The sequence below is a fragment of the Acipenser ruthenus genome, chromosome 60, assembly GCF_902713425.1.
Source record: "Acipenser ruthenus chromosome 60, fAciRut3.2 maternal haplotype, whole genome shotgun sequence".
Lineage (NCBI taxonomy): Eukaryota > Metazoa > Chordata > Actinopteri > Acipenseriformes > Acipenseridae > Acipenser > Acipenser ruthenus.
Genome location: NC_081248.1, coordinates 445,962 through 472,959, shown reverse-complemented (window position 1 = coordinate 472,959; position 26,998 = coordinate 445,962). Strand labels below are relative to the sequence as shown.

The window sequence follows — 26,998 nt, the reverse complement described above, 5'->3', positions numbered from 1 at the left end:
GTGAGGAGTCTCGATACGATACCATGCACGGTACACAGTCTGCACTAGTGTTGTGTGATACCTCAGTTAGGAGTCTCGATACGATACCATGCACAGTACACAGCCTGCACTAGTGTTGTGTGATACCTCAGTTAGGGAGGAGTCTCGATACGATACCATGCACAGTACACAGTCTGCACTAGTGTTGTGTGATACCTCAGTTAGGAGTCTCGATACGATACCATGCACAGTACACAGTCTGCACTAGTGTCGTGTGATACCTCAGTTAGGAGTCTCGATACGATACCATGCACAGTACACAGCCTGCACTAGTGTTGTGTGATACCTCAGTTAGGAGTCTCGATACGATACCATGCACAGTACACAGTCTGCACTAGTGTTGTGTGATACCTCAGTTAGGGAGGAGTCTCGATACGATACCATGCACAGTACACAGTCTGCACTAGTGTTGTGTGATACCTCAGTTAGGAGCCTCGATACGATACCATGCACAGTACACAGTCTGCACTAGTGTTGTGTGATACCTCAGTTAGGGAGGAGTCTCGATACGATACCATGCACAGTACACAGTCTGCACTAGTGTTGTGTGATACCTCAGTTAGGAGCCTCGATACGATACCATGCACAGTATCATGATATTCATACTATCACCATACTTTGGATCGTATATCCATTACATGTTAAATGGTACAATATATGTTTAAATGTATGTTTTATTTTCCTGCTGAAAACCAGTTCCAGTGTATTCATAGGTCATTGCCACTGGGTCTGGGAGTAGCTTACCCTCTGATTTTAACACAGAGTAAAATGTATTTTCAGGGGGTAAAATACAACCTTACCTTTCATGAGTAATCTCGTTAAATACTGTACAATCTTTGATAGTAATGGGGTAGGCCTTCCATTTTAACTGCAATGTTACTTTGAACTCCTGTACAACCACGCGTGTGTTCTGCAAGTCCATCAGCTCAGCGCATCGAAGTACGATATCACATTGACTGCAAATTAATTACCTTATATTTTAACATTACATTTTAAACTCGGTGATCATGTTAAAACCTCAATATAAAGCCATACAGATAAATAAAATAAGGAAATGCATTAATCAGATAGAAAAGTTTGTTTACTGTTGTAGGCACCTTATTTTAGTGGTTGCCTCTGATGATGCTTCCAGTTGGATTTGTAGCTGGACTGGAGTGTTTATACCTCGACCTGTGAATTTTTCTTATTCTTACTGTGATTGGCTGCAAAGACAACAGGTAGACAAGCTGTGCAGCAGAATTGTTACGTGTATTTTCACACATTCAATTGAAATTTGGTGTGTATTTCCTGATTTTTTTTTTTTTTTTTGTTTTTTTTTAATGCGTATAAACTGCAAGTACGCAGCTTATCTGGACTGCTGGCCACTGACTGTAAAATTCAAATTAAACTGGTGAGAAAGCGCAACACTTGGGGTAAAAGACACCATTATCTTTATTTCTTACCTATAAAAAGAGACCTGTGGCTTTCGACTGGCTTCAAATACTCCAATTACAAGGAATCTCTTAATTCTTATAGATAACAAAATAACACAGAAATACTTTCCTGAAAGCAGACTTTTTATAACTAGAACAGAAGACATGTTTACTAGCGAGAGGAGGCCATTCGGCACATCATGTTCGCCTGGTTAAAAATCTGCAAAGAAAGTAAATGAAGCAAAAGACAACCACTCTGGCTGCTGTAATAAACTGTGTTTTTATTGCTTTCATGCTGAATCTGCAGCCGCCTGCGTTAGTGGACTTTTGCAGTGTGACTCGGAAGCTCCTGAAAGCATCACACAGGGCTCTTAATTGGCAAGGTCAAAATGGCCTTGTTAAATAAATGTGTAGAGGGCACCCAGGCCACTAAACTGAAGTCAAGGCTGAAATGTAGGATGTTTTGTCCTTTTGCTTGATTCATACATAAAGCTAATTATTGGGCACAAAAAGAAACCACACAGTTTAACTTTTATAACGATTTGGTTATTCAGAAAATGCCTTTTTTTTTTTTTTTTTTTTTTTTTTTTTAAAATGTCAACCAGCAGCCTAGACTGGGGCCTGTGAGGACAGCTCCCCGTGCTGAAGCCAGGCATTGGCTTTTACCACTCATCCATGGGAGAATTTGTGTTCAATTTTAACAGCATATATTCTACTCCGTTTAACAAACTAACCTCAAATCTCGTTCCCGCGTGTAACATACAAGAGTCACTGTGTTGCATTTATGGGTGAACTGAAACAACAAGATCAGATGGACCAATAATAATACTAAACACTGTAATACAATGCAGAATAGTATTTCCTACGGTTTTTGTTTTCGTCGGACGTACAGTACTAAAAACAAAATCTACGGATGTAACTAAACAATCTAGGATTGTATGCATTACTACATATAGTCCTGCATCTAAGACAATTGAGGATCTCATTTTGAAACATTGGAACATTATTGCTTCGGATAGTTTGTTACCGATAGAGTTTAAAACGCCGTCATTGTTTTGTTTTAAGAGAGATAGAAATCTCAAAGATCTTTTAGTAAGAGTGGATCATTATAAGCCTACACCTACCTGCCACTTTGGTATTCTACCTGGGTACTATCATTGTCATAATTGTGCACAATGTAACAATACTTACAAAACTGACACCTTCCAGCACCCCCACACAGGTATAACAATTAAAGTTAGAGGTGTAATCAATTGCAGTACCCAAAATGTGATTTTGTCCATGTGGACTTGCACATGTAGGAAAAACTAGCAGAACTTTAAAAACATGAATATCACAGCATAAGAGTGCTATTAGACAGATAGACATGACCTCCGTGGTTGCTAAACATTTTCATGTGTATAAGCGCAATGTTGCCTCCTTGAAATTTTGCGGAATAGAAAGAATTAATAGACCTAGGAGGGGAGGGAATGTAGATAGGCTGTTATTACAAAGAGAGTGTCTTGTTTTATCTGCACTTTGCGAAAACATATTAACCCAGTCAGTGATGACACCAGCACCAGTATAGCAGTGTGTGTGACACCAGCACCAGTATAGCAGTGTGTGTGACACCAGCACCACTATAGCAGTGTGAGGTGATACCAGCACCACTAGAGCAGTGTGTGCGACACCGGCACCGCTAGAGCAGTGTGTGCGACACCGGCACCGCTGGAGCAGTGTGTGCGACACCGGCACCGCTAGAGCAGTGTGTGTGACACCAGCACCACTATAGCAGTGTGTGCGACACCGGCACCGCTAGAGCAGTGTGTGCGACACCGGCACCGCTGGAGCAGTGTGTGCGACACCGGCACCGCTGGAGCAGTGTGTGCGACACCGGCACCGCTGGAGCAGTGTGTGCGACACCGGCACCGCTGGATCAGTGTGTGCGACACCGGCACCGCTGGATCAGTGTGTGCGACACCGGCACCGCTGGATCAGTGTGTGCGACACCGGCACCGCTGGATCAGTGTGTGCGACACCGGCACCGCTGGATCAGTGTGTGCGACACCGGCACCGCTGGATCAGTGTGTGCGACACCGGCACCGCTGGATCAGTGTGTGCGACACCGGCACCGCTGGATCAGTGTGTGCGACACCGGCACCGCTGGATCAGTGTGTGCGACACCGGCACCAATAGATCAGTGGGCACAGCTACACTCGGGCTAAGCCACTACCGTGCCGTGCAGTAATCTGACTACACCACATCTATAAAAAAGAGCAACTAAAATGTTTCCCAAATTTTACCCTAGTTTAACAGCACATGTTACTTTATTGAGACAGAGCAATGCATGAACCACAATAAAAGCAGAGAGCAAGCAAAAATGGAGTTCAATGTTTTTAATAAGATAAAACATGCTTTTCGCATTTACAAAAATTGAATCTCAAATGGATCCTGGGCTTCGTAAAACGTTAGGCACGTTAGTTAACATCAGCTGAACAAGTTTGACACTGTCGTTCGCAAGTCAGCATCACAGATTGTGAAGCACTAAAGGGCACCTAGCAGTAAAACAATCCATTTAGTTACATTGGTGAATTGGAGATATGGTTGAGGACTCCGTCCACAATCTCGTCTCCCAATGAAGTTCAGATACCAAGCATCGGGCACGTATTCCATTGGCTAAATAATCCCATTCTCACATCTATCAAAGAAAGGAAGTGGCTTTTCATTTTATAGGCTAAACAATCCCGTAGGAGCCATTCTAGCTCTGCCCCTACCCCTCTCACTACAGGCAGAGCCGCTCCCGGGCTAAGAATGTAGCAGCAGCGGCAACACATGAGCTCCAATTGCTATATGCAGATACACCCCCCCGTCAGTACACACTACAGTTCATGAACTTCACACACAGAGTAGCAATTTCTCAAAAACCCTACCGCCGCTCCTCCTTCCCAGCCCGGCATCCATGCTCACACAAACTGCTTGTTATCCTGAATGTCCTCCCTGCTCTCCCCTCATTCTTCTTAATGAAGCTTTATGAAATATTCAGCTACAAACAATTGGACTAATTAATCAATTACAACGTGATTTCCTTACACGCATTCACACATGCTTTAAAAAAAAACATATCAGTGTAAAATAATCAAAGTGCAATAGAAAAATGAAACCTCTTAAATTATAAATACAAAATAAAGTGCAAAGAAAGCTTAACCCTGTTACACTGGCAATGTGAAATCCAGTGCAGTTAACATGAAAACTAGTGCACTGCTAGGCAGAACGACATACAGACTAGCTTCCTTTGAAACATTGTATGAAGTGCATCACTGTGTTCTTGTATGTAGTCCTGTGTGGTTTTGACTGCCTGAAGGTCCGATATTGAAGAACAGGATGATGAACTGTATGAAATGAACTGGAAAGCCGCAACATGCAGAGTCAATTTTATAGAGCCTACAGTTATATCAATGTGACAGGGAGCCGGGTCGCTGGTTCCTGAGCAAGCGTGTGTGCCTGTGAGAAATCAGCTGCGACGCGCAGCCGGAGACGCGTTGCTAAGCAACCAGCTGAGCGGGAGGCTCATCCTGAGCTAAGCTGATCTGGAAGTCCGGATTGGCAGTGGGGCGTGCCTGGGGATGAGTGCAGAGCTCAAATAGCTGCTGTGCTACAGCTCGGGGCTGCTGCAAGGCCATTGCTGTACAGACGGGCGCTGAATGGGAGCGTGTTTGTATACATCCAGGAGGGAAGCGTCCGCTCTGCAGGAACTACTACCACAGAGCCCTTTTACTGCAAGACGAGGCCTGTGGAGGCGATTGCCCAGCCAGGACTGTCAGAACGGCCCGGAGTCGCTGGGAGGCCAGCACTTCAGAAGCAACAGAACAGAAGTAGGTCAGCTTAGGGGATGTGAATCCCAAAACAGTATAGAGAGGGTTACCGTAGACTAGCAGGTTCCTGGAGCAGGACATTCCGTTTAGTGGGACTAGCGCGCGTCGCTTTGTGTGGCAGGCTTTTATTTTTAGCTTTGTGTTTGTTTTGTTTTCTTTATTAAATGTGACACTAGGTCTATCATTGCTGGTACCCTAGGGTCCATACTGTGTTTAAATTAAATCTGCGTGCCTGAGCGGCGTATCAGCATCCATGCTCTGTGTCTCTCAGTATTTTCCAGTGACTACCCACACATGTAACACATCCCCTGTTACAATCATGATTAAAGAAAATATACAAACGATGGCTGTGCCTTCGCATAGCACACACAGCGCTGGCATTATACACTGTATTTATTAACATCGTTCTTTTAAACAAGTCCAATCACCTCTAAACAATGTAAATCACATCAGCACAGAACTCAAGATAGAACCAGCAAACTGCACAAGAATTCCCTTCCTCTGTGATATTTGTATTGATTAGAAGTGATGCGTCACCCGGTTCATCAACAGGCCTTTGGTGTGTTTCAGAATGTTATCTCTTCAGGGAACCAAAAGTCAGCCACTTATCCATATTAGAGACTTTGAAGTTGTATTCAAAATGATTAACTTGTAAATTCAGTGCACAGTCTTGTCATAACACGAGGCAGAAACCATCACAAATCAAAATTGTTTTTAAACATCCGGTATTCTACGACAGCCACTAGATGGTGAAAAAGAAAGAATACATGCACAGCTTGCTCCATATTCCCGAAGACAAATGAACACACACAAACTGCTTTGACGTGTCACTGGCAGACTGCTCGCGTACCACAGTTTGGGAACCGCTGCTCTACAGAACTGGGCTGTGCTGATCCTACATTGTGTTAGCTCAGTGTGTCACAGTCTGCATCTCTAGTTGTGTCACACAGCTTTAACCAACAGATCTTGTGGTGTTTTCCAGGGAAATGAAGATGATATTCCTGGGGAGGACCTGTCTCATTGTCTTGAGTTTGCTACCAGCTGTTTCTACACAAGGTGAGAGGGACTGTAGAAATGAAACTGATGAGACAACCTGCCATCTCTAACATGAAGATATTTCATCAGGAAAGATCCATTGAGATAAAATATTTAACTGTCAGTGTGTTTATTGTCTCTGTGTGGATGTATAGCATTGAGCTCAAAGAACTTCCAGGAGGAGCACCAACCCTACATACAGCTTGCAAATACTTATTCTACTGAAGATGCTTTTTTAAGAAACAGGTTTTTTATGTTTTTCTATTGCCTAACCTTGTCTTTTCTTTCTCAGATGCATGGCGTGTCGTTGGCTCTGATCAGCCTGTCATTGCTGAGCCTGGTGATGATGTCATCCTGCCCTGTCACATTTCATCCAGAATCAGTGCTGTGGACATGGAAGTGAGGTGGTACAGGGACAGATTCGACACGCCTGTTCATTTATATCTAAACAAAAAGGATCAGCTAGGAAGACAGGACATACCTTACCGGGGCCGCACTGCTCTCCCTCCCTCTGCACTGCAGACAGGCGATATCTCTCTGCATCTGAGAAACCTCCAGCCCGCTGACACAGGCGTCTATACCTGCTACGCTGATAATCATGATGAAGAAGGGCTTACTGAACTGATAGTTACAGGTAGTGTTTGATAAACAAGTGTTTGATACAAATTGTAGGAACTTTATCTAAGATTATATAATTCTCCAGTTAGACCCCACATAATATCACCAATTCTGGTCACTTTATTACCTTGAATACCTAATAAGATACAAAGGAGCTAGGCCCTGCACATGATGTGATAATATGAGCTCTGAGGACAGAATAGTGCAGTCTAGAATAAAGGTTTAGCATTGAAGTTACATTTAAAAATAGTTTGAAATTACTATGTGAAACTTGTCACGGGGATTAGTACAAGTATGCACCCAATGGAAGGTAGGCATTTACATCAAGAACAGTTTACTACTGAACCCTATCAACACTAAACACAGAATGGTTTTATATTTATCCTGTTTGATGATCCCTACACTTGAAGATAAAAAAATCAAATTTCCATGTTGTGTTTTTAATAATTCTGCACAATACATGTCTATGTGGCTTGGATTGATAATGCTGCACTACTGGCCTGCCTGTACCAGCACATGGCTGGTTTAATGGATTGGAAACAGTGTTAAATACTCTCTCTACTCCCTGACAGCTCTGAGGACCCAGCCCTCAAACTCTGGACTCTAAACAAGGAGAGCAGACCTGGCTGGTGTGTCTATCTGTGTGTGTCTTACTGTCTCTATTCCCTGACAGCTCTGGGGACCCAGCCCTCAATCTCTATGGACTCTACACAAGGAGAGCAGACCCGGCTGGTGTGTAGATCAGAGGGGTGGTACCCTGAACCTGAAGTGATCTGGAGAGACAGGGATGGAAACAATGTGACATCACTGTCCAGCCCAACACTGCTGAGTGACAGTCGGGGACTCCTCAGTGTCAGCAGCTACATCAAAATCAAACAGCAGTCCAACGTGTTCTCCTGTCTGGTTAGAAGTAAAATACCCAAACCAGACTGGGAATCCAAACTCCACATATCCAGTGAGTATCACATGTTTGTGGATTGAGCCTGACTGACACTGACCATAGATTACAGTCACCATGATGGGGCATCAACATCTGAATCAAATACATGAACTAGTGGACCAGTCCATATCTGAGTCAATGAAGGGGTGTGGTCAGTGTTGGGAGGGGTGTGTGGAATGCTCACTATGAGGGGTGTGGTCAGTGTTGGGAGGGGTGTGTGGAATGCTCACTATGAGGGGGTGTGGCTCAGTGTTGGGAGGGGTGTGGTCAGTGTTGGGAGGGGTGTGTGGAATGCTCACTATGAGGGGGTGTGGCTCAGTGTTGGGAGGGGTGTGTGGAATGCTCACTATGAGGGGGTGTGGTCAGTGTTGGGAGGGGTGTGTGGAATGCTCACTATGAGGGGTGTGGCTCAGTGTTGGGAGGGGTGTGTGGAATGCTCACTATGAGGGGGTGTGTCAGTGTTGGGAGGGGTGTGTGGAATGCTCACTATGAGGGGTGTGGTTCAGTGTTGGGAGGGGTGTGTGGAATGCTCACTATGAGGGGTGTGGTTCAGTGTTGGGAGGGGTGTGTGGAATGCTCACTATGAGGGGTGTGGTTCAGTGTTGGGAGGGGTGTGTGTGTTCCAGTGTGTTGAGCTGCTGTGTTGTTTTCCAGGTGATTTTTTCCCAGGAGTCTCTGGATGGATGGTGGCTTTCTTCTTGACTTTAGCTCTCAGTATTGGAGCCATTCCTCCGCTGGTGATCCAATGGAGAAGAATGGATGGTATGAACTTTATCATTATCATGAGGCATTTCATATAGCTCTGTGCATTTTAAACATGTCAAACAGGTTTACAATAATATGGACTGTTCTGTTTTTCTTCTAGCCATGGAGAGAAAGCTTGAGCCTAAGGGTAAGTAAAGCACTTAATGAAGAGATGCTGAAAATTGCTCAGAACCGCCTGGCAATGCATCTCCTGCAGTCCACATTAACAAATAGATAGCTGTCTTATTTAGTCTGTTATTTTGATCTCTGTGCTGCTGATTCAGTTTGAGTCACACTTTGTCATTGTGTTGTTGGTACATTGTTATTGTTTATATACATTACTATTGTTTTTACATTGCTATTGTTTATATACAGTGCCGTGAAAAAGTATTTGCCCCCGTCTGATTTTCTGCATTTTTGCATATTTTTGACACTGAATGTTATCAGATCTTCAACCAAAACCTAATATTAGATAAAAGTGACCCTGAGTGAACAAATAACACAAAAATTGATACATATTTCATTTATTTATTAAAGAAAGTTATGCAACACCGAATGCCCCTGTGTGAAAAAGTAATTTGCAGAACTGCTTCAACTCGATGACGTTTGTGGGTTTTCGAGCATGAACTGCTCGTTTCAGGTCCTGCCACAACATCTCTATGGGGTTTAGGTCTGGACATTGATTAGGCCATTCCAAAACTTAAAATTTCTTGTTCTTCAACCATTCTGGTGTAGACTTGCTCCTGTGTTTCGGATCATTGTCTTGCTGCATGACCCAGCTGCGCTTCAGCTTCAGCTCACGGGTGGATGGCCTGACATTCTCCTGTAGAATTCTCTGATACAGAGCAGAATTCATGGTTCCTTCAATGATGGCAAGGCGTCCAGGTCCTGATGCAGCAAAGCATCCCCAAACCATGACACTACCACCACCATGCTTGACCGTTGGTATGAGGTTCTTACTGTGGAATGCAGTGTTTGGTTTTCGCCAGACACATAACGGGGCCCATGTCGGCCAAAAAGTTCAACTTTTGACTCATCTGTCCATAGAACATTGTTCCAGAACTCTTGAGGATCATGCAGGTGCTTTTTGGCAAACTTGAGACGCGTATTCATGATGTTCTTAGTGAGCAATGGTTTCTGCCTTGCTACTCTGCCATGAATCCCATTTTTGCCCAGTGTCTTCCTGATGGTGGAGTCATGAACACTGACCTTAGCCGAGGCGAAAGAGGCCTGCAGATCCCTGGATGTTGTTCTAGGGTTCCTTGTGACTTCCTGGATGATTTTACGTTTGCTCTTGGAGCGATTTCGGCAGGACGGCCACTCCTGGAAAGATTTACTACTGTCCCAAACTTTCTCCATTTGGACAATATGGCTCTGACTGTGGTTCGGTGGAGTCCCAGAGCCTTAGAAATGGCTTTGTAACCCTTTCCAGACTGATAAGCACTGATTTGTTCGTGGCATGATGTGGCTCTAGAACCTGTGTGCTGACAACTTCACTCTGATGGTAAGGGCCAAAGTCAGTCAGATTTATATTGGGCAGGGCTTGCCCAAATCAGGCCTGGTTGTTAACCAAAGTATTCAAACAGCTGACCCTAATTATCCCTTTAATTGGGTTGAGTTAACGGGGGGGGGGGGGGGGGGGGGTGGAATAACTTTTTCACACCTGAAGATTGCATGTTTGATTACCTTGCACACCAAACAAATGAAAGAAGCACCAAACTTTGGTGTCATTTTTTCTCTCAGACTCCCTCTATATACTACTACAACCCCCCCAAAAATCTGACCAAATACAATGTGAAAAATGTCCAAAAATGCAGAAAATCAGACGGGGCAAATAGTTTTTTACGGCACTGTACATTGCAATTGTTTATATGCATTGCAATTTTTTTGTTTTTACATTGCTATTGTTTATATACATTGTAATTGTCCGTGTATTGTTTTCCAGGACCCCCTTGTAAACGAGACACTGGTCTCAATGGGTACATCTCCTGGTTAAATAAATTAATCTATTAAAATTGAAATTTTAAAAAAGCTGTGGTTTTTTGGACACAAAGGTTTAGGAATATAAATATTTCTTTATGGAGGGATGTTGAAAATTGTAGCAATTTTAGATTTGATGTTTTATGTACTTAAGACAGCAGATTCATTTTTACATGGACAGCCTGCTCATTTAACTGGTTGTGTTTTTTATACTGCAGTTTAATCTGTACTGGATCTGAAATAACCACACACTGTTCTGTCTGATTCATTTTAATCTGCACTGGAGCTGAAATAACCACACACTGTTCTGTCTGATTCATTTTAATCTGTACTGGAGCTGAAATAACCACACACTGTTCTGTCTGATTCATTTTAATCTGTACTGGAGCTGAAATAACCACACACTGTTCTGTCTGATTCATTTTTTTAGCTGCTAAGTGCCTTCGTAAGGAACTTGGTAAGAATTGGTTTTTATTTTCAGAATTACCACAAAGGTTTCTATCCTATGTGTCTGTGTTAGCTTTCTATCCTTCTGTGTGTCTGTGTTAACTTTCTATCCTTCTGTCTGTGTGTCTGTGTTAGCTTTCTATCCTTCTATCTGTCTGTGTGCCTGTGTTAGCTTTCTATCCTTCTATCTGTCTGTGTGCCTGTGTTAGCTTTCTGTTCTTCTATCTGTTAGCTTTCTATCATTCTGTCTGTCTAGTGAAATCATGGTTTCAGAATCTCTTCAGAATTGGGCCCACAACTCCATGTGTGCATGCAGACCATCACTACTGGACCTGCTCCAGGATATCTTATGTCAGTTACAGTTAGACTAACTTGCTTGATACAGAGTGATCTATTATTCAGTGGTATTCAAAAGGTGATTTTACACCTCAGTGTTCAGAATGTAATCCAGCTCTCTTCTTTTCACAGAGTCTGTGAAGCGAGAGGTCCTTAAATCAGGTATGTAGAGTGTGTGGAAATCCACAGCCTGACTCACCCCAGCACAGCCCTGCCGGTTAGTGTGTGCTGCACATCTTCTGAACTGTAGAAAGTACAGGAGGAGTGATTGTAAAATAATGCTCTCTTTATTTCTGTGTTCTAGAATGGAAGTGGATCCTCAGCTCAGCAGGTATGTGTCTCTTCAATGGATTCCTTTCACAGTGGAGGGTAAAAGAACAGCGAGGAGCCCCGTCTCACTCACTGTGTTTACATCTATATTTACATTGTGCCCCATTTAAACCTCTGTGCACTCCCAGCTCAGCTAACGCCAGCCTCGTGTGCCTCCCAAAGGAAACACTGAAAAGGAGAGGAGAAAGTGTGTTTAGTTATAATGCCCCAGATTGTGAACTCACTGTGAAGTGAAGATCACATGTAGACACTGCAGGGCTCCATATGTTACACTTTGACATGCATCTAGAGAACTGCTGATCTGATTGTGATGAAACTTGGTACAGACATTCTTTCTACACATTATTAAGAGAGTCACAATCTGGAGCCTGTCTGCACCTCTCCTCTCATGAGTGTACCCCTCCCTCTATCCTTCTCCTGTTCTCTTCAAAGGGGATGCATATCCCAGGTGATGTCCTATAGGTTGGGATTCTGATTTCAGTTTTTGTACCTCGGCTTTTCTCCTGTCCTTTACGAATTCAGCTGATTCTAGTTGAGCTGTTCGTGTCGCTCAATCACAGCTGAGAAACGGGTTCATATAAAACGATCTCATTAAAAATAAAAAAAGATTCTGTTGAAACAACTAAATGGTCTTTTAAATCGGCCAAGCCTTAGTTATTGATTAACAAGCAGAACATATAATCAAGATTGCAACATGTTAAGTGACTATTTTTTATTAAAGGTAGAATGAACAATAAAGTATTTTCTGCTGGACACACTTTATTACAGTCATTAAAGGGGAACCCAAATGCAAAAAAATGATCTTCCTATTCTGATTTGATATAAAAACACAAAAATTTTTTATGACTGCTTTTTGGGTTACAAATAGCGTTCCAGTAGGTTTCTATCCAACAAGGAAATAGATGGTGAAATCTGACTTGTGATGTCACAGAGTGAACTCGGTGGCTGAAAAGATGGTGAATATTATTGAAAACACGTTGATGAGAAGCTGTGATTTCACTGACTGTACTACCTCAGAAGTTAATGAAAACGATGAGTGTAATGGGGAGGGCAGTGTTCTTGATGACAGCGGGCTCGTTGTTGCTGTGTGTGGCATACAGCCATATCAATTTGAGCCGTGTGAAACCGAAAGCAACGCATCTGACGAAAGCGAGTCGGACATCGATGAAGGCGATCGCCTACATAACAGATTGGTAAGTTTTATTTGTATTACTACTACCATGTGTATAAACTAACTGCATGCCAATTGATCTGAAGTAATCTGTTTTTATTAAATGTAATTAAATGTTATTAAAAAAACAACTACAGTACATTCAATCCCGGGTGCACTGCTGTTTGCACACTTGAGCAAGGTAGCCTACGTCACTGGGTCACATTGCTAGTAAAAAATGCCCAGCTGTATATATTGGTATAAATCTAAGTCGCTTTGGATAAAAGCGTCAGCCAAATTAATAAAATGTGGTTTAAATTTCCCACTTCCTTGACACTTGCAGAGGTGACCTACCCTTCCTATTATGATGGATTGCAAAACAAATTATAATTATTTATTATTATTATTATTATTATTATTATTATTATTATTATTATTATTTACCTTCATTGTTATTTATGTTCGTTAAATGTCTTTCTTTTAAATACTCTTGTTATAGGCTTGGTACTTTTCAACGTTTATTTCTGTTCCCTTTACCTCCCGTTTATAACTGTTAACTAGCATTGTTAATCCATGTCCATTTCTTAATTAAATCAAGGATATCTGGTGATGTCCAAACAATTTCAGGTTTTTTCTACCAAGAACTGACTTAAGGGGCTGAATACTTGTGCAACCAGTATATTTCATTTTGTACATGTTCTTTGCAAGTTTTGCTGACATTTAACCTCCTCATATAACAGTGTTAAATTGAACCATTACAGCTTTGAATAAAAAAAAAAAAGTTAGTTTGAAAAACTGTTAAGACATTATTTGTAATTCAGCAAAATGTGACATTATTGGTAGGGAGTGAATACTTCTGCAAACCACTGTATATAAAGATAATTGATCGCTTTACTTTCATGGTGAAAAGGTTGCAGTCACTGCAATGCACTCTGCACTGAATCACATATTTTGAGAGAAACACAAATGCTTATTTCGTAAAACAAGTTCTGTCTGGAGACAAACCTCTTTTTAAACTTAGCAGATAATACAAATGCAGAAATAGAAGAAAAAATGGTGTAATTAATGATGCGTTTCCATTAAAATAGTACCTTTTACATTGCAATCAGGTGATACAGTGCGCTGTAACCTGTTACTTTAGAGAGATTAGCCGTGCCACTTTGTTTCTGTGTGTAATTCTTGGAGTGAAAATACCTTCTCACTCGGTGCAATCCATTGAGGTTAAAAAGTAAGCCTAATATACTACAAGTATACTAACGGTATACTAAAACCATAATATTTTGACCCAATATACTTGCAGTATACTACTTTTTTATAAGGGTGTGCTACATTGAAGCTCCTTCTGAATATGATGTTACACACTTATGAAAGATATATAATTTAGAGTCCAACTGTTTTTTATTACAACTGTGATAGTCTTCCTACAGAGAGAGTCAAGGAAAGTTATCAGCAAATGTGAAACTTCTTTCTTTTTCTCAGGTGCTCCTGTGGTAACTGCCAGCCAATGGCCACAACAAGAGAAAGTGTTTGCTGCCAGGAACTTGAGAGAACACGTGAAAAATGTGAAGAACTAGACTTTTCCACAGAAATGTATAACCCAACACCCAGACTCCAACCCAGTGTGCCTTAACCATGGTGTATTGGATACTACATTCTACTAATACAGGCAACAATACAACACTGATGATTCAGAAAAAAGACTGAGACTGAGTGCTGAGTATGTGTTTTAAAAAAATATGTATTACAAATAGTACATTTCATACAATAATTTCTGCTGCTGATGCCATATCATTAAGTAAACTGCATATGGATATAGAACATACTTAAAGTAAAATTAAAAACATCAACCTCTCACTTTTTTATTAAACTAATTATACTCCATTTGCTGTTGCAGGAAATACCACCATTTGGCATATCATCAACTTTGCCGCTGGTGTTGGAGATTTCTTGGCAGAGATGTCCGCAGAGTTATGCCTGCAAGTGCGGTCTTAAAAATCAGGGAGACGTTTCCTAGCCCGAATGGCACATATAGAGGATTTCAGTTGTCTTTGGAACAAATATAATTCGATTTTAAAAATAAACAATTTAAAAATAAAACAATTGTTCAGTTCAGTTTCTCCAGAAATGTCCAAAACATGTGTCACAGGTTCTAATGTCCACTTTTAAATCGGCTCTTGTGCTTAAGGATGGCTTGTTCCTTTGATGTTTTTTTTGTACTTATGGCACATTGAAGGTGGCACATCCTTAGATGGACAAACTTTGTTCCCATTTTGGGCCATGGAAAACACAATCTTTGAACCGGTCAACATTCTCTTTAATATAAAAGACTATGTAAATATATTTTTTATCTGTATATATTAGGGACTTGTTACACGAGTCAATGCGCTGGCAACATAAATTGTAGCAACATGTTGCCTGTGACGTCACCGCGGGGGATTTGACCTGTTACACGATACAACTAACAGGCAACTCGCATTCGATACAAATTGCCTTAATCCAAGCAATATCCAATCATATTTAAGAACTACGTCACGTGGTTCTGGTTTTCAGGTCATATACTTACAAATACCAAGCATCAGTACAACTATTTAGTATTACTGTCATATTAAATAATTGAACAACTAATAATTATAATAATAAAGTAGTAACGTTTACAGAATAAAAGCAAATAAACCAAATATGTAAAACTCAATTTAACGTACAGTACTACACGTAGATAACAATGAACGATGATTCTTAATTTCTTTAAATGCTGTAAAATATATATCAGTCATAATAATAATAAAAAAAACCCTGCCTTTTATGGTTATATTATCACAGTGCTGCGGAGTAACGGTTTAAAAAAAGGTAACAAAATAACATAATATGGACATCAGTTTAGCAGAGTTACAGTAGCTACGTTTTTATTCCCCTATTATTATTATTATTATTATTATTATTATTATTGCTGTCTTTTATACAAAGGTATTTTAAATATTAAGAAGGGGAGACCTGAACAACGGTGCAGTTCGGGGCGTAGTTAACGATAGTTGGACAAAGATTTTAAGTAGTTTTAAAAACTTGTTAAAAGTAACTCTAGTCCCAGCATTGGTTGTTATCAAAACAGTCCACTACCAAAATAACGATGTGTTGACCAACCTTCATAAAACTCAATATGAGAAGTATTTCTTTCTCATGAGTCCAGGTAATTGCGGCTTTCGTTTCCATGCCAACTGTTGTTTTCACTGTAGCAGACAGAATCACGTGACACACACCAGTGCTCTGATTGGATATTGCCTGGACCCTGTTGCTTGGAGTAGGATTGCTGTCCACTCAAGCAATCGCGTTGCCACGCAGTTGCCAGAACGTTGACAATACGTTGTCAGGGCTGTTACACGGGGCAATCCTCACGGGATTTGGTCGCAGGCGATAAAAGTTGCTAGTAAATAGACTTGTGTAACAAGGGCTTTAAGTTGCTCATATCACCATTACATTTTTTTCTAAAAATGTAATGCATTAGAATACATATGAAGCCATTTCAAGAAATATTAACTTTTTTAAATCAGCATCTAGTCAAGGTGTGTCAGACATTTACCACAGAGGTTTACTCCATTAATACTGAAACCACCAATGTAGTTATTCTGACCCTAATGTAGTTTTGAATGGGTCCAAATAAAAAAAAAAACGCACTTGCTGTGTGCTCTCCCCTTTTGAATTTTGGGAAATCAATCTTGTAACGTGCTTCTGATTTGGGTAACAGCTTGCTCTTGACTGTGCTTGTTGCAAGAAACAAGGAAAGTCTCCATACGACAACAACCCCCCTCCCCCCCCAAAAAAAAAAGAAAACTACTACATTTCAAACGAGTGATCAAACTCATTTTCTTCAACCTTGTAGTCTGGATCATCACATTCTAGGGATTCAACAGATCTGGTATCATCAGAGTCTGTGTCTGCAATTGAATCATCTTCCTCGGGGTGGTTGGAGGAGTTCACACTGTATTCCAACTGAGACCATTTTTGGTACTTCTGCTTGTTCATTTTGCAACGTTTTGCATATTGCATCATTGTCTCAAAAGAGAATATAAAAAATCACTGGTATGTAAATGTTTTTTTACATGGACATTTTTTTTTTACCTATTGAATTGACATTGGGGCATACGCCAATTTCAGCTCCAGCATCAGCTCTCAAACTCATATTCATCTAATCTGTCACCTTCAGTTGTAATTGGAGTAGCTGTGGCCTCATAGATTTCCTGTAACACCTGTAAGATATAGCTATATTTATAGAATGTAATCTGTCGTACCAGTATCATAAATTAATCTTGTGTGCTGACTGTAGCACAAGCATTTTGAAGTATTTTAATGGCTTATTATTATTATTATTATTATTATTATTATTAATAATAATAATAATAATAATAATAATAATAATAATAATAATAATAATAATTAATAATAATAATGGTAGATCTATTTCAGTTTTAAATAAATTCGTACTTCTGCTTGTTTCTTTTCTAACGTTTTGCATACCGTATCCTTATCTAATATAATAGTATTAATATATACTCGCCGGGTCTGCTGACAAATATTGTAAATAAACACATAAATATACATAAAGCAAGGGGCAATATGACACTGTTACTCACCCATTTATTCTCTTTTTCGAAATGCTGATCTTCCATCTGGTAATTGTTTCTTTAATTTGGGGGTCGAAGTGAATACTGTGGAAAAACTGGGGTCCAGGTTCTTACTGTCTTCCTCTTCGTGGGTCAAAGAAACGGCAGCTGACACCAGTAAATCTGACGGTGACATAAGCCAGCATACCCGCAGACAAGCCCTCACTGGTATCGAAATCAGACCCGCTCAGCCAGCCGTGTTTGGTCGAGAGGCTCACACATTTATGACGAGAATGTCTTGATTTCACTACCATTGGTCTAATTGTGGGATACACATCGACTCTGTCGAGGCAGGATACCACAGGACCTAGCAATCGCTGTTGTTTCGTAGCACTGCTCCTCAAAATGGGCTGAGCACAAGTGCAACCATTTTGTCGGCTTCCTCCAGAAGGCTCTCGTTTTCTGGACAAATGCTGTCCACACCCTGGCAACCTTTGGATGCTTTGGCCACTTGTGCAGTTTAAATCTGCCTTCGTTTGTGTTGCTGCAACCACCTGCGACACATCGACAGGGCATAATGATAAATTTAATTAGCTGTCTCATATGCTGTACACCTCGAAAACCAATGGTAACAGTCAGAACTATTAAAATCGGTTCACTCTGACGTCATCAAGCCGATTGGTCACGGAAATACCCAAGTGTGAAAAACGTACTTTTAACCTAAAAATGAACCATTTCTTAATCCTAAATTTGAAAACTATAAAAGAGTAGTTTGGCATAAAGTTAGGTAGAGGTGTTTGGGTTCCCCTTTTACTGTATTTACATTAATAAAGAGGAGTCACTTCTGCCGTGAAATTAGAAAGTATTTAGGAAAACAAAATGTAAATTAAATCATGTTTGTTACTCAACAGGAATCAATTAAATTCTTTAAAGTAGTGGAGAAAAGAAGCTGGGGTAAAAAAACCCACAGAAATCAAGCATTATACCCTCCCTCCCTCCATCATACCCTCTCCATCATTTCCTTCCTCCATCATTCCTCACCTCCCTTAATCCATCATACCCTCCCTCCCTCAATCATACCCTCCCTCACTCCCTTCCTCCATCATATCCTTCCTCCATCCCTCCATCATACCCTCCTTCGCTGCCTCCATCATACCCCTCCATTATTCCCACTCCTCACTCCCTCCATCATACCCTCCCTCACTCCATTACCCTCCCTTCCTCCATCATTCCTTAACTCCTGCCACCATTCCCTTCCGCCATCATACTCTCCCTCATCATACCCTCCCTCCATCATATCCTCCCTTCCTCCCTACATTATTCCCTCCCTCCATCATACCGTCCCTCCATCCTTACCTTCACTCCCTGAATCATACCCTCCCATCCATCATACCCTCCCTCCTTCCATAATGCCCTTCCCTTCCTTCCTCCATCATACCCTCACATCCTCCCTACATTATTCCCTCCCTCCATCATCTCTCTCCCTCCATACCCTTCCTTCATCATACCCTCTCCATCTTTTCTGTCCTTCCCTCCATCATTACCCTCCCTCCCTGCATGATTATCCTTCCTCCCTCCCTCCCATTACCCTCCCTATATCATATCCTTCCTCCATGATTATCTTCCCTCCATCATTACCCTCCCTCCATCGTTACCCTACCTTCCTTCATTATCCTCCTTCCCTTCCATCGTTACCCTCCCTGCCTCCCTACATTATTCCCTCTCCATACCCACCCTCCCTGCATCATACTTTCCCTCTATCATACCCTCCATCCCTCCCTCCATCTTACCCTCCATCATTCCCTCCATCCATCATTCCCTCCCTCATCATACCCTCCATCCATCATTTCCCCTCCCTCCATCTATTCCATCCCTTCTCCATCATTACCCTCCCTCCATGATTACCCTCCTTCCATTACCTTCCCTCACTCCCATCCTTATCCTCCCTCCCTATATCATACTCTCCCTCCATCATACCCTCCCTCCATCATACATTCCCTCCCTCCATCATTACAGTCCCTCATACCCTCCCTCCATTTCTCTCCCTCCATCATAATAATAATAATAATGTCTCCTCTCTGCTCCACAGTTGATGTGACTCTGGACCCTGATACAGCACATCCCCGGCTCATCCTGTCTGCGGAGGGGAAACGAGTGAGATGGGGAAAGACACGGCAGAGTCTCCCTGACAATCCAGAGAGATTTGATCGCAGATCTTGTGTGCTGGGCAAGGAGAGCTTCACCTCGGGGAGACGCTACTGGCAGGTGCAGGTGGGGTGGAATAGAGACTGGAGATTAGGAGTCAGCAGAGAGTCTGCCAAGAAGAAGGGGTGGTTTAGCAGGACCCCCCAGCAGGGTTACTGGACTGTGTGGTGGGATGAAGATCAAGATGAGTTCACTGCTGTCGCTGACCCCGAGATCCTCCTCCCCCTGAGCCTGAAGCCTCAGAAGCTGGGGGTGTATCTGGATTATGAGGAAAAGCGGCTCTCGTTTTACAATGTGGAGACCAGATCTCACATCTACACTTTCACTGACATGGAGTTCAATCCCAATGAGAAACTCTATCCATTCTTCTGGACTGAGGACAAGAATACAGCCCTTGTGCTCAAGTCCTGTGAGAAGATTCTAGACTGGGAATCGATTCTTGCTGCATCAGGTACTGGTTCACTTTACTACTTGTTTGCTAGGGGCTGATATGCTTGTTGATTTATTATTCATTTCTATAACTCCTATCTGTTCCCTTTCAAGCATGAAATGTAACCATTATATAATAGGATATAACCTCTTCCAGCCCGTATTACCGCTCACTTCTATCAAAGATGCTCCTTTAACCCTATGCTGCCTACGGAAAATGTCCATATTTGGTTATGAATATGAACACTTGCTTGTAGCTTTTAAACCGTAAATCAGAAATTAAAACCCAATACACCTACAGAAAGGCATTAAGTAGATCTTTTCAGTAATTTGGTTTATTTTGTTGTGGGGTGATTTTTTTTCCATATGAGCTACTCATCATATTTTTTTCTTTGAAAAAAAAAAAAAAGATGTACAAATATTTAAAAAAAATTGCAAATGTCAACCTTTTTCCAAGTATTCCATAAAAAACTTAGAGTATACGGTAGCTGCACAATTTCTCAAGGATTTCAAATCTGAAATCAGAATTGAAATATCTTGAACAGTTTCAGAGCTAGATACGGTTTTATAATGTATGGAATTTTAGAAAAAAAAAATCAACTTGTGAAATGGCAAATGCCAGCCAAGCCTAAGACTTGCCAAAAACTTATTGGAAACATTATTACCCTGTTTGAGATATTGTTATTGAAATATTTAACTATATTTAAGTATAAAAATGAAGAAACAACACACAGTATTTTATTTATTTATTTAAATAGATGCAAATTACAAGGTAAAATAAACTTAGACAAAATTAAGATTTAACCCTTTGCGGTCCATTTATTAATTGCGTGTCAGGCACGCCAGGTCTAATTAATTTTCACATGCGCAGTTAATTTTAGACGCGCTGTTTAAAAGTATTTTTTTTTCACAGTCAAACGGGTTTAAAAGGCCCTGCATATCAACAAAGCACTCACTAGGCATCTCCAGCCCCGCCCCACCCTTTCGTTTGCTATAGCGTTCACCTATGTAAGAAATAAATAATAATAATAGTCGTACATACCGATCAATCATCTCCTGATCACTCGTTTTATCACCAAACTCCTCAATAATGCGATCCAAGTCATTATTTTATTACTATAACATCTGAAAAAAGCTCTGCAAATGTCCATGATAGTCTCTGTGCGCTGACGCACTCAGCCAGCTTGTTTACTATGACCGCCCCGTTATCTGATACCAGATACCATGTATGACTAATCATGAGATACGCCTTTTTATTTATTTATTTATTTTTTTTCGACTTGTCTCGGTTCGTCGCTCCCACTCGGCAATTGAATGGTTTTCTCAGCTTTTTCCGGCGAAAAAACGACTAGAAACCCGTTTATTGCGTTGCTATAATGATGTCGGACCCAGTCCGACAAAGGACCTGTGAGGAATAATTGCAATGTCGGACCCAGTCCGACAATGGACCGCAAAGGGTTAAGATGTTTATTTTCAAAACTACAATAAATAATAAATCAAGACTGTCAGGGCCCTCCTCCATCCATCTTCAGGTTTACACACACCTACACAAAACTTTAAAATACCAATTATTAATAATAATAATAATAATAATAATAATAAACAATTCTCCATCTTTTTTCACACAGAAAAAATAAACTGACAACAAAATAAAATAAACTAATAATAAAATACATGGCTGATTTAATAACAACAACTACAACTAAATAGACTCACTGTTTGCATAAACAAAACAAAATATCCATGACTAAATAATACACAAATAAATCATGATAAAATACATGGCTAAATAATAACTAACTTACAGCTAAATCATGCCGCTGTCTCTTCTTTACACACATATACACAAAGTAAAAAAAACACCCTAATAAAATACAAAATAATTACCGAAAGTTTAAATAAATTAGAACAGCTAAATAATAATAATATTACAGCAGTAACGTTACAACTAAGAATGATACGTCCTAAAAAAAATACAAACAACAAACAAACATATCGAAAGAACATTCAACATGTACTGCTGATGTAGTTTCGCATCGCACGCAGTATGTCTATTTTCTCCTGAGGAGAAATAACTTAAGTGGGAAAAGAAACTAAAATGAACATGAACAGAAGTGAAACTAACAAATATTTTTATATGATTTTTGTTATGTGCTAGTACAGTAGTTACTCTTGTTTGGATCTTACAAAGTTAGCCTAGCAAGCAAGCAAGCAAACACACACACACAGACAGACATGACGCAGCGATTAATTTTTTTTTTTTAAACCCAACAAATACAACGTTTTAAAAACAAAATAAGGAAAAAAACAATACGACTATTTTAAGTATTTATCTTTTAGATTATGTGCTGATTTATCAGTCCTAGAATTGTAGAATTGTAGATAAAGAACTTCGAGTCCGCTTTCCACTCGGTCGTAATGGCGCTGTCAGTGAGACTCGTCTTCAAACTCAAAATAATATATGCCACACCCACCCTAGCCTTAAACCAATGGTATAATGACACGGCCCGTGGTCATTGCAATGACCCAAACACAAAAAAAACAAGATAGCTGATTGGACGGCTGAGAAATGACCTTTTTGTCATCATGAATTTTTCAATGAAATTAGAGCGCGTCTGCTGGAAAGGGTTAAGAGCCCCGTCTGCGTTGGGTGTCGTCTCCGCCCCAGGAGATAAATACGACTGCACATAGGAATAGGCGCCATATTTTCTTTCAGCCTGCCTGAGGAAGGAGTGAACTCTTGAGTTCAGTCATAAACACGGAGATAACTTGATTTAATTCATTTTTTATCTAATTTCATTTCATGTTTTGAAGTTTAGTTTATTTTTTTTAGTGATGACTCTTCTTAGCTTTAGGTTCTGGTTAAGTCTACTCTGCGGCCGTGTGCCCTGTGTGAAGCCAGCGGCTCTCCCGCCCTGTGTGAAGCCAGCGGCTCTCCCGCCCCGTGTGCCCTGTGTGAAGCCAGCGGCTCTCCCGCCCTGTGTGAAGCCAGCGGCTCTCCCGCCCTGTGTGAAGCCAGCGGCTCTCCCGCCCTGTGTGAAGCCAGCGGCTCTCCCGCCTCGTGTGCCCCGTGTGAAGCCAGCGGCTCTCCCGCCCTGTGTGAAGCCAGCGGCTCGCCCGCCTCGTGTGCCCCGTGTGAAGCCAGCGGCTCTCCCACGCTGTGTGAAGCCAGCGGCTCTCCCGCCCCGTGTGAAGCCAGCGGCTCTCACGCCCCGTGTGAAGCCAGCGGCTCTCCCGCCCTGTGTGAAGCCAGCGGCTCTCCCGCGCTGTGTGCCCTGTGTGAAGCCAGCGGCTCTCCCGCCCTGTGTGCCCTGTGTGAAGCCAGCGGCTCTCCCGCCCCGTGTGAAGCCAGCGGCTCTCCCGCCCCGTGTGAAGCCAGCGGCTCTCCCGCCCCGTGTGAAGCCAGCGGCTCTCCCGCCCCGTGTGAAGCCAGCGGCTCTCCCGCCCCGTGTGAAGCTAGCGGCTCTCCCGCCCCGTGTGCCCTGTGTGAAGCCAGCGGCTCTCCCGCCCCGTGTGCCCTGTGTGAAGCCAGCGGCTCTCCCGCCTCGTGTGAAGCCAGCGGCTCTCCCGCCTCGTGTGCCCCGTGTGAAGCCAGCGGCTCTCCCGCCCCGTGTGAAGCCAGCGGCTCTCCCGCCCCGTGTGAAGCCAGCGGCTCTCCCGCCCCGTGTGAAGCCAGCGGCTCTCCCGCCCCGTGTGAAGCCAGCGGCTCTCCCGCCTCGTGTGCCCTGTGTGAAGCCAGCGGCTCTCCCGCCCCGTGTGAAGCCAGCGGCTCTCCCGCCCCGTGTGAAGCCAGCGGCTCTCCCGCCCCGTGTGAAGCCAGCGGCTCTCCCGCCCCGTGTGAAGCCAGCGGCTCTCCCGCCTCGTGTGCCCTGTGTGAAGCCAGCGGCTCTCCCGCCCCGTGTGAAGCCAGCGGCTCTCCCGCCCCGTGTGAAGCCAGCGGCTCTCCCGCCCCGTGTGAAGCCAGCGGCTCTCCCGCCCCGTGTGAAGCCAGCGGCTCTCCCGCCCCGTGTGAAGCCAGCGGCTCTCCCGCGCTGTGTGAAGCCAGCGGCTCTCCCGCCTCGTGTGCCCCGTGTGAAGCCAGCGGCTCTCCCGCCCCGTGTGAAGCCAGCGGCTCTCCCGCCCCGTGTGAAGCCAGCGGCTCTCCCGCCCCGTGTGAAGCCAGCGGCTCTCCCGCCCCGTGTGAAGCCAGCGGCTCTCCCGCCTCGTGTGCCCCGTGTGAAGCCAGCGGCTCTCCCGCCCCGTGTGAAGCCAGCGGCTCTCCCGCCCCGTGTGAAGCCAGCGGCTCTCCCGCCCCGTGTGAAGCCAGCGGCTCTCCCGCCTCGTGTGCCCCGTGTGAAGCCAGCGGCTCTCCCGCCCCGTGTGAAGCCAGCGGCTCTCCCGCCCCGTGTGAAGCCAGCGGCTCTCCCGCCCCGTGTGAAGCCAGCGGCTCTCCCGCCTCGTGTGCCCTGTGTGAAGCCAGCGGCTCTCCCGCCCCGTGTGAAGCCAGCGGCTCTCCCGCCCCGTGTGAAGCCAGCGGCTCTCCCGCCCCGTGTGAAGCCAGCGGCTCTCCCGCCCCGTGTGAAGCCAGCGGCTCTCCCGCCCCGTGTGAAGCCAGCGGCTCTCCCGCCCCGTGTGAAGCTAGCGGCTCTCCCGCCCCGTGTGCCCTGTGTGAAGCCAGCGGCTCTCCCGCCCTGTGTGAAGCCAGCGGCTCTCCCGCCCTGTGTGAAGCCAGCGGCTCTCCCGCCTCGTGTGCCCCGTGTGAAGCCAGCGGCTCTCCCGCCCTGTGTGAAGCCAGCGGCTCTCCCGCCTCGTGTGCCCCGTGTGAAGCCAGCGGCTCTCCCACGCTGTGTGAAGCCAGCGGCTCTCCCGCCCCGTGTGAAGCCAGCGGCTCTCCCGCCCCGTGTGAAGCCAGCGGCTCTCCCGCCCCGTGTGAAGCCAGCGGCTCTCCCGCCCCGTGTGAAGCCAGCGGCTCTCCCGCCCCGTGTGAAGCCAGCGGCTCTCCCGCCCCGTGTGAAGCCAGCGGCTCTCCCGCCCCGTGTGCCCCGTGTGAAGCCAGCGGCTCTCCCGCCCCGTGTGAAGCCAGCGGCTCTCCCGCCCCGTGTGAAGCCAGCGGCTCTCCCGCCCCGTGTGAAGCCAGCGGCTCTCCCGCCCCGTGTGAAGCCAGCGGCTCTCCCGCCCCGTGTGAAGCCAGCGGCTCTCCCGCCCTGTGTGATACGTCCTAAAAAAAATACAAACAACAAACAAACATATCGAAAGAACATTCAACATGTACTGCTGATGTAGTTTCGCATCGCACGCAGTATGTCTATTTTCTCCTGAGGAGAAATAACTTAAGTGGGAAAAGAAACTAAAATGAACACGAACAGAAGTGAAACTAACAAATATTTTTATATGATTTTTGTTATGTGCTAGTACAGTAGTTACTCTTGTTTGGATCTTACAAAGTTAGCCTAGCAAGCAAGCAAGCAAACACACACACACAGACAGACATGACGCAGCGATTAATTTTTTTTTTTTAAACCCAACAAATACAACGTTTTAAAAACAAAATAAGGAAAAAAACAATACGACTATTTTAAGTATTTATCTTTTAGATTATGTGCTGATTTATCAGTCCTAGAATTGTAGAATTGTAGATAAAGAACTTCGAGTCCGCTTTCCACTCGGTCGTAATGGCGCTGTCAGTGAGACTCGTCTTCAAACTCAAAATAATATATGCCACACCCACCCTAGCCTTAAACCAATGGTATAATGACACGGCCCGTGGTCATTGCAATGACCCAAACACAAAAAAAACAAGATAGCTGATTGGACGGCTGAGAAATGACCTTTTTGTCATCATGAATTTTTCAATGAAATTAGAGCGCGTCTGCTGGAAAGGGTTAAGAGCCCCGTCTGCGTTGGGTGTCGTCTCCGCCCCAGGAGATAAATACGACTGCACATAGGAATAGGCGCCATATTTTCTTTCAGCCTGCCTGAGGAAGGAGTGAACTCTTGAGTTCAGTCATAAACACGGAGATAACTTGATTTAATTCATTTTTTATCTAATTTCATTTCATGTTTTGAAGTTTAGTTTATTTTTTTTAGTGATGACTCTTCTTAGCTTTAGGTTCTGGTTAAGTCTACTCTGCGGCCGTGTGCCCTGTGTGAAGCCAGCGGCTCTCCCGCCCTGTGTGAAGCCAGCGGCTCTCCCGCCCCGTGTGCCCTGTGTGAAGCCAGCGGCTCTCCCGCCCTGTGTGAAGCCAGCGGCTCTCCCGCCCTGTGTGAAGCCAGCGGCTCTCCCGCCCTGTGTGAAGCCAGCGGCTCTCCCGCCTCGTGTGCCCCGTGTGAAGCCAGCGGCTCTCCCGCCCTGTGTGAAGCCAGCGGCTCTCCCGCCCTGTGTGAAGCCAGCGGCTCTCCCGCCCTGTGTGAAGCCAGCGGCTCTCCCGCCCCGTGTGCCCTGTGTGAAGCCAGCGGCTCTCCAACCCCGTGTGAAGCCAGCGGCTCTCCCGCCCTGTGTGAAGCCAGCGGCTCTCCCGCCCCGTGTGCCCTGTGTGAAGCCAGCGGCTCTCCAACCCCGTGTGAAGCCAGCGGCTCTCCCGTGCTGTGTGAAGCCAGCGGCTCTCCCGCGCTGTGTGAAGCCAGCGGCTCTCCCGCGCTGTGTGAAGCCAGCGGCTCTCCCGCGCTGTGTGAAGCCAGCGGCTCTCCCGCGCTGTGTGAAGCCAGCGGCTCTCCCGCGCTGTGTGAAGCCAGCGGCTCTCCCGCCCTGTGTGAAGCCAGCGGAATTGATGCTGTTTTGAAGGCAAAGGGTGGTCACACCAAATATGGATTTGATTTAGATTTTTCTTCTGTTCACTCACTTTGCATTTAGTTAATTGATAAATATAATCTATTAACGTGTCTATTTTTGAAAGCATTCTTACTTTACA

The 26,998-nt window shown here is 43.9% G+C and overlaps 1 protein-coding gene across 10 annotated transcripts in view; it reads left to right on the top strand.

Annotated features, from left to right (window-relative positions):
- Positions 1-26,998, top strand: part of LOC117965833 (butyrophilin subfamily 1 member A1-like) — an 80,183-nt gene that overhangs the window by 27,727 nt on the left and 25,458 nt on the right. For 7 of the 10 annotated variants that reach the window (XM_059018483.1, XM_059018484.1, XM_059018487.1 and 4 more), the window contains 9 exons: positions 6,285-6,358; positions 6,630-6,971; positions 7,629-7,910; positions 8,550-8,657; positions 8,761-8,787; positions 11,050-11,076; positions 11,535-11,564; positions 11,707-11,733; positions 19,567-20,133. In XM_059018483.1, coding sequence (XP_058874466.1) covers positions 6,289-6,358; positions 6,630-6,971; positions 7,629-7,910; positions 8,550-8,657; positions 8,761-8,787; positions 11,050-11,076; positions 11,535-11,564; positions 11,707-11,733; positions 19,567-20,133 — 1,480 coding nt within the window. In that variant the 5' untranslated portion in view covers positions 6,285-6,288. Of the gene's footprint in view, positions 1-5,157; positions 5,303-6,284; positions 6,359-6,629; positions 6,972-7,628; positions 7,911-8,549; positions 8,658-8,760; positions 8,788-11,049; positions 11,077-11,534; positions 11,565-11,706; positions 11,734-19,566; positions 20,134-26,998 lie in introns of all 10 variants that reach the window. The other 3 variants (XM_059018486.1, XM_059018488.1, XM_059018482.1) reach the window with 1 other exon arrangement.